At 41.4% G+C, this 13,739-nt stretch overlaps 3 protein-coding genes across 4 annotated transcripts; 1 reads left to right on the top strand and 2 right to left on the bottom strand.

Moving 5' to 3' along the window:
* Positions 1-86: 86 nt before the first annotated feature.
* Positions 87-2,018, bottom strand: rtn2b (reticulon 2b). 2 transcript variants are annotated; one of them, XM_028984398.1, is made up of 7 exons: positions 1,923-2,018; positions 1,487-1,694; positions 1,273-1,411; positions 1,113-1,182; positions 925-934; positions 785-843; positions 87-670 (listed from the first exon to the last, which is right to left on the bottom strand). In XM_028984398.1, the coding sequence occupies exons 1-6, from the start codon at positions 1,933-1,935 to the stop codon at positions 822-824; spliced, it is 462 nt and encodes a 153-aa protein (XP_028840231.1). In that variant the 5' UTR covers positions 1,936-2,018; the 3' UTR covers positions 87-670; positions 785-821. The 2 variants fall into 2 exon arrangements, with proteins under 2 accessions (XP_028840231.1, XP_028840230.1); XM_028984397.1 differs by having other exon boundaries at positions 925-971.
* An 830-nt stretch (positions 2,019-2,848) lies between these two features.
* On the top strand, positions 2,849-6,703 carry ppm1nb (protein phosphatase, Mg2+/Mn2+ dependent, 1Nb (putative)). Its single transcript, XM_028984001.1, has 6 exons — positions 2,849-3,532; positions 3,699-4,270; positions 4,891-5,008; positions 5,658-5,772; positions 5,861-5,933; positions 6,018-6,703. Exons 1-6 carry the CDS (start codon positions 3,127-3,129, stop codon positions 6,045-6,047), a joined length of 1,314 nt encoding a protein of 437 aa, XP_028839834.1. The 5' UTR covers positions 2,849-3,126; the 3' UTR covers positions 6,048-6,703.
* A 633-nt stretch (positions 6,704-7,336) lies between these two features.
* kcnk12l (potassium channel, subfamily K, member 12 like) lies at positions 7,337-9,001 on the bottom strand. The gene is made up of 2 exons (XM_028984000.1): positions 8,522-9,001; positions 7,337-8,448 (listed from the first exon to the last, which is right to left on the bottom strand). The coding sequence occupies exons 1-2, from the start codon at positions 8,865-8,867 to the stop codon at positions 7,439-7,441; spliced, it is 1,356 nt and encodes a 451-aa protein (XP_028839833.1). The 5' UTR covers positions 8,868-9,001; the 3' UTR covers positions 7,337-7,438.
* Positions 9,002-13,739: the final 4,738 nt, after the last annotated feature.

A 13,739-nucleotide genomic window follows, 5' to 3' on the forward strand; every position in this document is an offset into this window, starting at 1 on the left:
GGGTAAGGAAGCGGACCGTAAATCAGAAGGTTGCCCACTGCTCACTAAGGGTGATGGGTTAAAAGCAGAGGACACGTTTCATTGTGTGCTGTGCTGCATTTTATTCACAATGACAATCGCTTCAGTGTTATTGTTACTGTAAAGAACTTTTTTGGCACTGTTGCTATGGCGCCCCATGGTGGAAATGAGAGGAACAGTTGGCATTATGACATCATTGTGAGAAATGGCAAATCAGACTTTATCATCCATTTATCTATCCACATACCCACCCACCATTTGTCATTTATTTCAAATGGATCAACAAGCCCTTTCACAGAAGATCTCACACACTGACAAAAAATAAGGTCTGTTCTATCAGGGTTTAACAATTATTCTCCATAGATTACATCATTGTCCGTCTAATGTTTAAAGAAAATGTTATTTAAAAACGATCCAATTAGAACGAAGAATTTGATTCAGCAGACACACTGCACCTGAATGTGGAAACATTTTCCCAGTTAATGACCTGGATCATGGTAGCAACAGTACACTTTAAGACATTTTTGGGCCCCACCCTCTGGCCTCTTTTTTTTTCATCGCACTCCCTCATTTGTTCTTGAGTTTAGATTTTGGTCCAGGAGCTGGAGCAGATGAAGATGATGATTGCACCGCATCATGAACAATCTGAAATCTAATATCCAGATATCAAGAATGGAAAGGAGCAGTAAATATAATTTAATAATAATAAAATGCAATAAAATGCAGAATAGTATGTGTCAGGTTAGAATGTCTTGAGATTACTTACAAATCTGTTATTTTCTTCTGGAGAGAAGTGACTGCATTCATAATCTTATTGATCCGTCCCTAGGAACAATGAGACCCCATGATCAGATTTGGACTGGTCAGACCTGTAGCCATGGCTACGGCAGGATGAAGAAGACTTACCTGGTGCAGTCTGTAGAACAGCGGCAGAGAAAAGGCACAAATGACCCCTGGAGCAGGAAACGCAGTCAAACTGCAGTACTGTCATGTAAATCCTGGTCTAGGTCTAATTAGTACATTAGTCAAGTTTATAACTTTTTATACATTATAATGGGTTAGTTAGAGAGGAATTTTGGTTAAAAGATTCTTACCAACAATAACAAGAGTAAGACCATTGGCCTGGACTCCCACGTAGGTCAGAAGATACATGAGCATGACAAACTAATAAAACAAAAACAGGTTTCATTTGAAAACTGCAGCTCTTCCCCGACTTCTCCTAAAACATGTGAGAGAAGTGAAGCCATTACTCACTTTAACCGAGTCCACAAGGCTCTCAACAAAAACAAGTCGCTTGATTGTGGCAAAGGCTGTGGCAGACAGAAGAACAATATCCTCGGCCGCTCGAACCGTGTCTTCATCAGTTAGAGAGTTGTCCTCATCCAGGTATGACCTGTTCAGCAGATGGAGACCCGCCTTGGTTATGCACATGCAGGCGGATGAGGGAGTGATAATTGACTGGACTCACTGGAAGGGATGCTCTCCGGCACTCAGGTGGACCAAGTGCAGGGTCTTGTAGAGAAGACACACCGGCAGGGTGATGGTCATGGTGGTCAGGAACAGGTTGGACACCACAGTAATTACTGTTAGCTGGAAGAGGGATGCCAAGCCAACCACCAGGCCAGTAAACACTACGCCAGTCTTCAGCACATCCCGCCAGTATAGTAAGTCGACCACTACAGATGACAGACACCAGAAAGACTTTTAGAAGCCTGAAATTTTCTTATTTCTAAACGCTGATTTTTACCAACCTTTAAATATATAAATGTATTTATTGTAAAATAATATTTAGACTGTCAAATATAGTAAAATGGATATTACACCAAATATCTCACATTAAAAAATGAATTGTGCCCACTGTCATCCCTCATTGCTGCGTCATGGTGGAGTTCTGCATGCCTCACCTTTACTGGCCATTTCAGCTGCTTTCTCCCCAAATGCTCTGCTTTTCTGTCCTCCTCACACCTCTTCACTCTGCACACTCAGCCAGTTTAGCCAGGTCAGCAGTAAAGTGCCAGGCTGACCTAATAATATCTTTACACACACACAGACACACATTTTCTCACTGCCATGCAGTGTGTGCCTCTGGAACCTGAGAAGTGTGCATATGGCACCCAGCAGACAGGAGAGCACAGCCTGTCCAACAGCTTACAGTAGAAACATTTAAAAAAACATTTCATTCAATATTATTAGTTTTAAATATATACTTTTTATTCCATTTTTATTTATGCCCTGTCATGCTTCTCCTAAAATTCTTCCAATCAACAGTAATGTAGAAGTAGACTTCATCTGATCAATGACAGTGGTCATTTACATTTACAGCATTTATCACACGCTCTTATCCAGAGCGACTTACAATCAGTAGTTACAGGGACAGTCGCCCTGGAGCAACTTAGGGTTAAGTGTCTTGCCAAGGGACACAATGGTATTAAGTGGGGTTTGAACCTGTGACTCTGTAAATTTCTCTGTGTTTTCTTTAGTCTTCTGGTTCATAGGCAAGTGTGTTACCCACTAGGCTACTACCACCCCATGTTACATAATCTGTCTGAATTAGTCCCAGTTTGGGGTGTGTGGGTCTAGATTCCCTCCATGTGTTTCTGCAAGATGTTCTGGGTCCATGTCCTCCTCAGGCAAGCTTTACTTTATTGAGGTGGGTGCTGGGTAATTCAGATTAAGCCATTGAAGTTGTGACTGTGATAGCGAGCGAGAGACGATGAGAGAGATGCAGCGTGAGAGCGTGTGGTGGGGGATTACTGCAGGGACTGGTGGACAGAAATAGACTGTCCAATCACAGAGGACGCAGGCAAGAAAAAAAAACAGATCAGGGAGAGAAGGGAAGAAGGAAATGTACAGAGAGAGAGAGCAAAGGAAGAGCACATAATCAGACCATAAAAATGGAAATGAAGACACATTGGATAAAATCTTAAGAGGACAAGCATAGATGGAGCATCTGATGATCTGAATTGCCAAGAGCAAATCAGGGACAAAGAAAGGACGGATACCATCCTCTCAGGAGTCGATACAATATCAGCCTAAAGATCCTAGTAAACACAAGTCTTCAGCAACAGGGTGAGGAGGTGGGGAGCCTGAAACAGAAGGCAAAGCAGCATGAGGACTGCAAGGAAAGGCAGCATGGAAATGCCAGCCTTTGTCCGTCACTTGGTGAAGGAGACGGAAAAAAGAGTGACCTCCTTCATTAAAGGGGGCAGAGGGGACAGTGGTGGCAACGTCGCTGAGGACCAACCTGAGGAAGAGGGGACAGTCCCCAGTCCTTACCTGGACCGACCTGTTATGGAGAAACACATGGAGACAGGTTGCGCAACCTGGGGCATCTGTTATGCCGTGGCCAGCATGCAAGGCTGGAGGGCACATATGGAAGACTTCCATAACTGCTTCCCCCATCTTGGGCCTGAGTGGCCTGGTTGGGGCTTCTTCGCAATCTATGATGGGCATGCTGGGAGCGTGGTAGCGGAGCACTGCTCAACAAACCTGCTGGATCACATTATGGCAACTGGTAACAGAGTCAAAGAGAAATTATTTGACATATTTTTGCAATTTTGTGACTGATGTCTGTGTAGATATGCTCTGAAGTCATCACAATGAATGACAAACACATTTCATTACAGCAGTTTCAGTGAATAAGTTTGCGGTGCAGCGCTAATGACAAGTTTCTTCCACAGGTGCTTTAGGACCCGAGGAAGACACGAGACATGTGACTGAGGGGATTAAGGGTGGTTTCCTTAACATGGACAAGCATCTGTATGCCATGACATGTCGCGAAGGCTGGGAACGAGGTGGAACAACAGTTGTGGCCACAGCCATCACACCCCAGAACATCTACTTTATCAACTGCGGGGATTCCCGGGCTTTGCTAAGCCGCGGCGGGAGGGTGGCCTTCTCCACTGAAGACCACAAGCCCTACAATCCTGATGAGAAGGAGCGCATCGAAAGTGCTGGCGGCTCAGTAAGTCTGCAGCGCATCAACGGTTCACTGGCTGTATCACGGGCCCTGGGTGACTTTGGCTACAAGACAGCAGAACGGCTGCCGGCAAGTGAGCAGATGGTTTCTCCAGAGCCAGATGTGACTGTGGTGGAGCGGTCAGCCACAGACGAGTTCCTGGTGTTGGCGTGTGATGGAGTGTGGGATACAGTCAGCAATGAGGAACTCTGCGCTTTTGTCCACAGCCGTCTGTGTGTTTGCAGTGACCTGAGAGAGGTCTGCTCTCAGGTCATTGACCTTTGCCTCTATAAGGTCAGTGTTTTGTAATAAGATAGTTACATTAATTACATTTGAGTGGTTTTACACTTTATATATTAAACATTCTAATAAATAACAAATTGGGAGCAGAATATATCAAAATGACATATAATTATCCCTGCAAAGTGCACATGGCTGTGAGCTGCTAGAGAGTTATGAAACACAGAGGCTGGTTCTAAAACGAGGCTGAGGATAGACGTATAGCTGCTAGGCCATTCTGCCGCCATGCTGTCTCATTGCATGCCCATGCCCTACAACTGAACTTGATATCTTTTCTACTCTCTCAATAAGTGTGCACTCAGGTCATTGGACATCATGAATGTTTCAGCAGAATGTCTCAGTGGTAGTAAAAATATTGTAAGTCCCTGTATGGCCCAGAGAAATGTTTCTGAGATAACAAGTGGGACAGTTCACTACTGAACCTTCTTCACTCATCTTGAAAACCTTCTTCTTCAAACCTTCTTCTGTACAGATAATTGTTTTGTGTCTAAATTACACACCTTGCTCGTCTTGTTGGTCTTTGATAATTCAAATTTCAGAAATGAATTCTCTGTTCAATGTTTTCTGATACACACACACACACACACACATATTTTCTTTATCTTCAATTGCAGGGAAGCCTGGATAATATAAGTGTCATTCTGATATGCTTCCCTGGTGCACCCCAGCTGTCACCTGAGGCATTGCACCAGGAAGCGGCATTAGAGGATCTACTGGAGTCCAAAGTGGCTGGTGTGTTTTAGCTGGTCTTCTGGCATACCTTAATCTCTGACCATGACTCTGAAAAAGAGCTCTCATCTGTCATATCAACACATCCCAGTTACACCAGTTGCACATAAAATATAAATTATATGAAATATCAAATCACACAACCCAAAAATCATCTTATTGGTGTCAAAAATTGCACAGCAGTTATGGCTTTTGTATGTAAAGGAAAATAAGTTAGATACTGTCAACAGAGCAACTGTCCATCAACTATACAATTATTCCCTGAATTTGCCAAATACAGCAACAAATGACAAACCTTTTCCAGATATGAACAAATTAGTCCCAGTGACAGGTCTGATATCAGAGGTACGAATTCAGAATTAAATCACTTTTAAATCCAAGGACAAATTTGTGCCATGGAAACCTGTATGGTGTTTTGGTCATTTGGTTATTTGGTTTTTAGTTGTGCTATTGCATAACAGCAGTGTCTCATATAGCTATTAATTAGCCAGACCTTGTATAGATTAAAATGTTTTACCAGACTAAAACACAGCAAAAATGACATGCAGTCACACACACACATATGTGCATATGTCTTTAATGAAATGATTAAATATCCAGAAATACAGATGTGGATGTTTTAGCTACTCTGTCTCATTTCTCCTTTCTCCAGATATTATTGATGAATTGAGTGGAAAAGGAGAAGAGCCTGATCTGTTGTCTGTACTCACAGTCTTGGCTTCAGAGGTAATCCCAGGTTTACCCCCAGGGGGTGGTCTTCAAAGCAAGTAAGATTCAGTATACTGCATTAGCCAAGATGCATATGTTTGTTCATTCAGTACATTGCTAAATGTGTGTCATTTGTTGTTTTTTTAGGCGTAACTGTATAATATCAGCTTATTACCAGCAGAGAGAGGCTCAGAAACAAAGACTCAAAGGCTCACTGCAAGTGAGCTCTGGTTCATCATATTTACGTACTGACCAGACATGAGGTCAGTGTAGATCTAATCTGCTCTTTCTGTCCTGTTTCCAGGCAGCTGGGGGTACAGCCAACACCTTGTAGGGACTCTCCTCAATTCTATACTCCTGTATTAAATTAATGGAACAGAATTTCAGGAACAGCCACGATGATCAAGCTGGTTGAAGTTATTCTTGTCAAAGGGAAATAAACTGTAAGTTCTATGCGTTATTTACTAAGGTCTAAGACATCCTCATAATTTAGGTAAGAACAGAAGCACATGTCAGTCATCAGTCTCCTATTATTTTAAACTTTGTTTATGAGAACACAACTAAAGATTGTGTTCTGGGTGAAAGAAATAATAATACACCAACAAAAAAAGTAGTTTGTTTGCCTTCTTCAAGATACATAGAGCTACAAAGTGGCTCTTTCTTGGCAGTTTTATCTATTCAGCCCTGACCTAATTATGTAAATACTGATAATGAGGACACTACACTAGCCATTTTCACATTTGTTGGAAAACAAAAATTGTAAATTGTCAGGGCTGCTTCATTTTCATCTTTATTGTGATCTGTAGTCAACATCTTTATGATCTGTATTCAACATCTAGGAAATTATGATTTTGTGTTCAGAATCAGATCAAAGCATTCTGAGATTAATCAAAATAATGAAGATCATTTATGTGACACGTGATTATATTAATGTTTATCTTTATTAAAGTTTATTTATGCGAAACTTAATTAAAAACAAATTAAATTCAACATAAACATTGCTGGTTTTCTTAAACACTGTAAAATTGGGAACAAAGTCTAATGTGTACACATCACATTCAAAAATAAAAAACACATTAAAAAATTATCAACTTTTTATATGAAACTTTATACTTTTGTTCTCAAATCTGAAAACATAAATAATTCATATAATATATTCCAAGTCAAAGTGTCAGAACTGTCCATGGTCATCTACACTCATCATGGACAAATGCTAAGGGTCTGTGGGTGTTTGGGGTTCCATCTGTAAGCCTCTTTTAAATCAGTCTGCTCTGCTCCTAAGTGCTCCACAAGGATCTGTTTGAATGCACATTGTGATTGCACACCTCACCAGCCAATCACTTCAGGGTCACTTCAAAAAGCCTTTCATGATCATGTTTTTGTAGAGAAGACCCTGGGCAAACATTCAAAAGAATTTAAGTTCTTCCAAACTCAAATGAACTTTAATCACATAATAAACACAAGCAGGTTTTGTTTACTTCCTGGGCAAAATGCAAAATTCTTCCTAGTCTGACACATATAACAATGGAGTCTTACAGTGAAGCAGTTCAAATATTTGATTCAAATATTTATGTTGTTTTCCAATCACAAAAGCAATGTGTCGAGAGAGTGTTTCTGGTTTTATCATCTGAATCAGCCCTATAATTATAACACCAGAAATGTACAAATTTTATTTACTGTCAGAGTCGATATTTTATACTCATTTAACTTTTGGCTTTTGGCTCTTTACCTGTCAATACTGGTCTCTTGAAGTCTGTTGTTCATGATAGCAAAAGCTCCCACCCCCCCTGAGAAACCGTTCTGCCTGACATGGCACTGTCGAGGGTTGCCATGTGCTGTCTCAGACAACTGTTTCTGCAGAATAGCAAGAGACACCTTGTTGGAAGCCGAGAAATCGTTGACAGAGATCATTTCCCCAGAAAGTCGGCGTCCGGCCATGTAGGCACCTTCTGGGCACAAGGGACCATCTGTCTCACTGTCACAGACTGTCTCTACAGAGGCATTGGTATACCGATGCATGCCTGTTACTTGATTGGTTGAAACGGGATGAACCATGTTCCGTCTAAGGAACTGTAACTTGGAGGTTCTGGCTGGGGGCTGCCGGGAAAGAAGTTCAGTGCACCAGCAGGGGCAACCGTGGCAAGCGTCACCTTGCCTCTGATAAGCCCTGCCAAAGCATGGACAGGATTCCTGGCGGCAATCTAGCTTTGCCAAAATCCAGTTCAGAGTCTGTTTGATGATGATGGAGATGACGTTGAAGAGTGAATATATGCAGCAGACACCCATAAGAATGAAAAGGCAGTTGCCCAGTCGATATGCCTCCTGAGCTGGGTAGCTTTCTCTCTGGCTGCTCACAAGGTCCCCAAAGCCAATAGTGCTGAAAGCTACAAAGCAGAAGTAAAGGGACTCAAAGTAGTCCCAGTCCTCCATGGTCGAATAGAGCGCAGAGGCGCTGCAGGCAATGAGCACAGCAGCAACACCCAGGATGAGCATCACATAATAGACAGAAGGTTTCCAGCCCTCCAGGCTGTCATCCTCACTCCTCGAATTATCTCTTCCAATCCCAGAGTGCCGCAGCTGTCTCTCATGGCACCAACGCATGATGTAAGCAAGCATTGTAATTATGCGCTCTAGAAAGAGATTGAAGAATAAGATAGTAGCCGCACAGCCAATCAGTCCATAAAATATTAAGAACATCTTGCCAGCAATGGTGGCTGGAGTTGTCATCCCAAACCCTGTAACAGAAAAAGCACATTAGGGACAAATAGGTGCAAATAGGTGAAATGAAGTTGTCATGATAAAACTCACCGATGGTAGAAACCACAGTGCCAACAAAGTAGAAAGCTCCAGAAAAATCCCACCGTGGCCTGAACCCATGCAAACGAATTCCTGCCACATTTGCTTCCTCATACTGCCGAAGCAGGACCCGCAAGGCATCCATTTGGATGTGGTGCTGGCGGGTGAAGTTGTCCAGCTGCTCAGCCCAGCGGTGGCGAGCCTGCAGTTCAGACGGACGCTCCAGGGCAGAAAAAACTGCTGCCCCACACAGCAGGTACAGCAAAATCAGAGCAGCCAGCAGGCCAAAACGGGCATTGTCCTGGTTCATGTCCCTCAGGAGATAACAGCTGCTGCTGGCAACCTCCTTATGTATCATAAGATTTCCATTTAAAAGGGGTTGTTAAGGTGAAGCAACATTCTTCCACTTCCATTGGGACTTCTACAAAAACTGTAAAATCCCTAATAAGGAGCATGTTTCCAAAAGCATTCCAAAATTCTACCAATACTGTTTGTGATGCACTCCAGCTGTTAACTCATCCTCATTCCACAGGTAGACCAATGGTTCAGGGCATGTCTGCACACTGAAAGATGTTCATTTAAACATGTTACTAAACACTAGGCTTAACTTATAATCAATACATATTCACTTTCAAAGTGAAAGTCCAACGTGATTTTAATATAGAAATTTAAAGAAATACTCTTTAATAAATATACAAAACATTGAGGGAAACATACCCACAGCCAGTACCACACTGTCCAGAGTGTAATCCAGTAGTGAATGGCTGCAGCATCTTCATCTGTGAAGCAGCTGAAGTTTCTGTGATGTGATACTGTGTGGAGCAGACAAAGAAAAGCATGCTGATGAGAGAGAGAGAGAGAGAGAGAGAGAGACAGAGAGAATGGGGGTTTCAGCTAATGTTCTGCCTCAGTCATCCACGAACACTCACTTCATTAATGATGTTAACAAATATACAATACTTTATTAATGCCAATTTAAGCAAGTCCCAGAAAGTGAACTTGTGGGTTTTTAACAAAACAATATTACTCTGTGAAATGTAGTTCACAGGGATCAGGTGTGGAATTAACTGGGAGAACATACATGACTTTGTTCCTGACAGTCGGGGTTTTGCCTTTCATCTTAGAGAAAGCACACAAGCTGGCCTGGTCTCTGTCATTAGGTCAGGGGTCACCAAAGTGCCCAGGTGCATCAAAGACCACGACATGTCTGATGATGTTCCACCTGCGAGCCAACATTTAAAGAGCTGAATACCACAAACCATATTCACTGCAGCAACTCACTAACATTAGCATAGCCACTAGACACTGCTTGAAACATTTTTTTCTGGCCATCATTTTCAATAATATATTTTTTCAGTAGACTGAAATCAATAAACACTAGAAATGCATATACTATACAATGAAAATGCAAATGTATTGCAAATTTAGCAATAACATCTTTAGGTAAATGCAGGTGTTGTGAGTAGGCACTAGATGACATTAAAGCTATAAACTAGACAAGAAGGAAATAAAAAACTCCTTGGGTTGGAGGCTGGGTGTTGATACTGGAGTGCAAAATTAACACCAATGGAAGTTTGGTTTCGACAATAGATTTTACCAGGCACGTGCATTGGGGGGCGGGAGTGCTTGAGCACCTGCCCCTTTTGTCTTTGATGCCCCAAGTGCCCTTTTTATCTCCTTTTTTAAAATTATTTTTTTAATACATTTATTATTAACTGTGTATGTATAGGCCTGCCTGTGCCCCTCAACAATAACATTTAACTATTAAAAACAATTCTAGTTCAATAAAATAATCAGGACGCCTTCAGTCACATGATGACCAATAACCAATGAATGCTTATTGTTGGCACAAATGAGGGCACAAATGAGCTAGCAAATAGTACGCAATGTGGAGCTGAGCAGCTGAATGTGAATAATAATTAATGGCGCAGCAGAGTAAAACCGCCGGTAAGTGTAGACGAGGCAGGCATGGGTCTGTGGGACTGGGACATGTGGGTATTTTAACACCCAGTTTAACCCCGGTTTATTCAAAAATTGCTATTCTTTCTCCGTTCAGTGTGTGTTGCCTCCTCTCCCCCTCCCCTTCTCCGTTTATCTGACCAGATTAGTTTTCCCATCTTCTTGAATCACTAAAATTCCTCATCCCCATGTGTGTATTTAGCTCAGGCTAAGTTAGATCACACAACTCCAGTACTACTGACACTGAAGTTGCTTATTTGATGCTTTCACCGTACGTTCTACTCGCTAATTGTCGTTGCTTTACTAGCGAACAGCTACACAAGCCCCTCTCTTCTCTAGTCTCGTCCTGCGAGACACACACGCACAGCCTGCTTCAGTTCAGACAGCTCTTGTTGCATTCAAGTTCATCACGTAACTTTCACCTGCTGAACGTTCAGATCAAAATGAAAGAATATATTCACTCCAGTCTCCAGTCCAGTGTACTATAGTATTTCTGAACGACGTGTTAGCAGATGTTTGTTTTTTTAAGTCAGATTAATCATGTCACTGCCAAGCTTTTATCCACTGAAAAAGGCAGACATCCTTTAGGCCAAATTACTGAAAATCATTTTAAATAAAAAAAATTGTAATTTGTAGTATTAAAGATTTTTGTGTAAACTGAACTGTAAATCATTCAAAGCTTGTTGGTTTGTAGACTTCTGGTTTAGGACAGGTATCTGCAGGAGGCATCTGGTTCAGAGAGAAAAAAAAAAAGGTTTACCTGTCAGCAATTCAATAAATATAGGTTTAATACAGTGTTTTTAGTTGCAGTTTGTGAACGAAGTCAATTAATGCATACTGTGTGTGTGTGCGCAAACACATGTGTGCATGTCAGATGTAAGTGATGCTGTCAACAACATTCCCCAGTCCCCACATTTTTAAAAAGGTTGCTATACCACTAAACTACACATGAGTATCAGGCTATTATGCATGTTGTTAAGTTGTCTTGTGGCAACTGACGAAGAGATATGAGCTTGTGTGTGTGTGTGTGTGTGTGTGTGTGAACACTGTGCAACAGAACAAAACATAAACCTGTCATTTTAAGTTCTGAAGTGTGGTTCTTGTGACCATTTTAAGTACGGTACAGGTTATATTCTTATATGGTCTTATAAAATCTTGTATGTGCCCCTTTTTTAATTTGGAGAACCTGCCCCTTCAAGGGTCCCTGCACGTCCCTAGATTTTACAATAAAACATGTAAATACATCATTCTTAGTATGTTTACGTTTGTGTGTGTGTATGGGGTGTGGGGGGAGGGTGTTTTCCCAGGGCACAAAACAGGCTAGGACCGCCCCTGTATCCAGTGAATTGGTGAAATTTGCTGAGGTAGGAATCAGAATCAGAATATCTTTATTGTCATTGTAACAAGTACAACAAAATTAGGTGCAGTTCCTAAGCCAGAGAGGTATCTTAAATATTGTGCTTAAAAAAGAAACATAGGAAAAAGCTAGATTTAAAAAATATAATACAAATATAAAATTAAATTGTGTGGTAGAAACCTTATTGCACATGAAAGTGATGGCAAAACATTGGTTTCAAAAGCTGAACTAGACATATTTTAATTTATTAGTTCAATTATGTCCTGCCTTCTGTAAGTGAGCTGCCTTTTTTAAATGATTTTTATAGACTAATATTATTGTTTCACAGATATTAAAAATAATAACTTATAATAGATTATTATGTTTATTATTGACCACAGAGATGATAACAAATTGAAACATATAGCAAAATGCTGAAAAAAATGTACAGGCAATTAGGCCACGTGTAAAAAAAAAAAAAAAAAAAAAAAAAAAAAACTGATACCACTTGCACAATTCATGCAGCATTGCAAAGTGAAGCAGGATGTTAAAATAAGAACATTTTGTTTATTGAATTATTTTAATTTCATTTATTAAAATCCAATAAATAAAATGGTATATACAGTACAGGACAAAAGTTTGGAAACCTTCTCATTCAATGTGTTTTCTTTATTTTCATAACCATTTAAATTGGTAGATTCTCACTGAAGGCATCAAAACTATGAATGTGGAGTGCACTCTACTTAACAGAAAGTGGAGACCTGGCCTCCACAGTCACCGGACCTGAACCCAATCGAGATGGTTTGGGGTGAGCTGATGCCTTCAGTGAGAATGGTAATGAAAATAAAGAAAACACATTGAATGAGAAGGTGTGTCCAAACCTTTGGCCTTTTTTCAGTGAAGAAGATAAGACCTTGAGGTAAAGCATGAAGGCCAGCAGAAGATGGAATGCTCAATATGGGGCTAGAGGTGTAGACTCAAGGGCCTGAACTCGAGAAGCAAACAGCAGCACTTGCTTCTCAACCTCTGCATTCAGCTCCTGCTGGGAGGCCTGGGGCTTCTTCTTTACAAAGTCCACCACATTCTGGATGCAGTCTCTCTATGTATCACACAAAAACATGAACAAAGATACAGGTTCTCCCAATCAGAATGGTCTTAACTCCACCTAAATAGACATTCAGTCAAGAAGAACCACCTTAAAGATGTCCACGTTGTCCTGCCCGGATAATCGGTGAAGGATCTCACGTCCGACCTGCACACTGGTGACAGCAGTCAGAAGATCCTTACTCTCGACACTGTCCGACTTCAACCACCACAGCAGCGCCAACTGGCCGAAAAAAAATACATATCAGTTCACCGAGAAAAAATCAACACGGACCGCAATAGTAAACCCGCACAAGACAAACGTTGAAACAAACCTGCTGCATTAACTGCGCGTCGGACATTTTATTCGTTTCCGTAAAATACGCCATATTGACAGTAGGAAGGTCTTTGCCCGCCTGAGTGGCCCCGCCCTCAATAATATAATTGGTCGAAGGCTCCTGCCAATCTGAGTGTGGGCGGAGTCTAAAGACATGCGTAGCCCCGCACTCGACGATATCATTGGTCGGAAGTTCTTTCTGTCTGTGGGGCGCACAGTCATGACAGGAGACCTGGGTCAAAGTCACGCTGACCCAATGTTTAACATTAATGTCATTATCATGAAAGAACACAAAACTCCACATCGGTTACATTAGCGACCAGCAGTTGGAGTCTAAAGCCGGTAGCTGAGCGATCGCGTAATGCGCTCAGGGCAGGGCGGGATTGCCGCTTCCCCCAGTAAATGTAGTGATTTGATGTAAGAGGCGTTTTACATTACTCTAAAGATGTTGTAAAGCAACACAAACTACCACACAACAATACAGAAATTATGGGCACATATGCTAAAACAGAATG

This window comes from Denticeps clupeoides, chromosome 6, assembly GCF_900700375.1.
Source record: "Denticeps clupeoides chromosome 6, fDenClu1.1, whole genome shotgun sequence".
In the NCBI taxonomy this organism is placed as follows: Eukaryota; Metazoa; Chordata; class Actinopteri; order Clupeiformes; family Denticipitidae; genus Denticeps; species Denticeps clupeoides.

Bases quoted from the DNA above. Each gene is read 5' to 3' on its own strand.
- rtn2b (XM_028984397.1), bottom strand. The intron at 1,412-1,486 runs GTGAGTCCAGTC...TCTGCTGAACAG, and splicing joins GCCGGAGAGCATCCCTTCCA to GTCATACCTGGATGAGGACA. The intron at 972-1,112 runs GTAAGAATCTTT...TTCCTGCTCCAG, and splicing joins TCTTACTCTTGTTATTGTTG to GGGTCATTTGTGCCTTTTCT.
- ppm1nb (XM_028984001.1), top strand. From the start codon at position 3,127: ATGAGGACTGCAAGGAAAGGCAGCATGGAAATGCCAGCCTTTGTCCGT. The intron at 3,533-3,698 runs GTAACAGAGTCA...TTTCTTCCACAG, and splicing joins GGATCACATTATGGCAACTG to GTGCTTTAGGACCCGAGGAA. The intron at 5,009-5,657 runs GTGTGTTTTAGC...TCCTTTCTCCAG, and splicing joins ACTGGAGTCCAAAGTGGCTG to ATATTATTGATGAATTGAGT.
- kcnk12l (XM_028984000.1), bottom strand. From the start codon at position 8,867: ATGATACATAAGGAGGTTGCCAGCAGCAGCTGTTATCTCCTGAGGGAC. The intron at 8,449-8,521 runs GTGAGTTTTATC...TTTCTGTTACAG, and splicing joins CACTGTGGTTTCTACCATCG to GGTTTGGGATGACAACTCCA.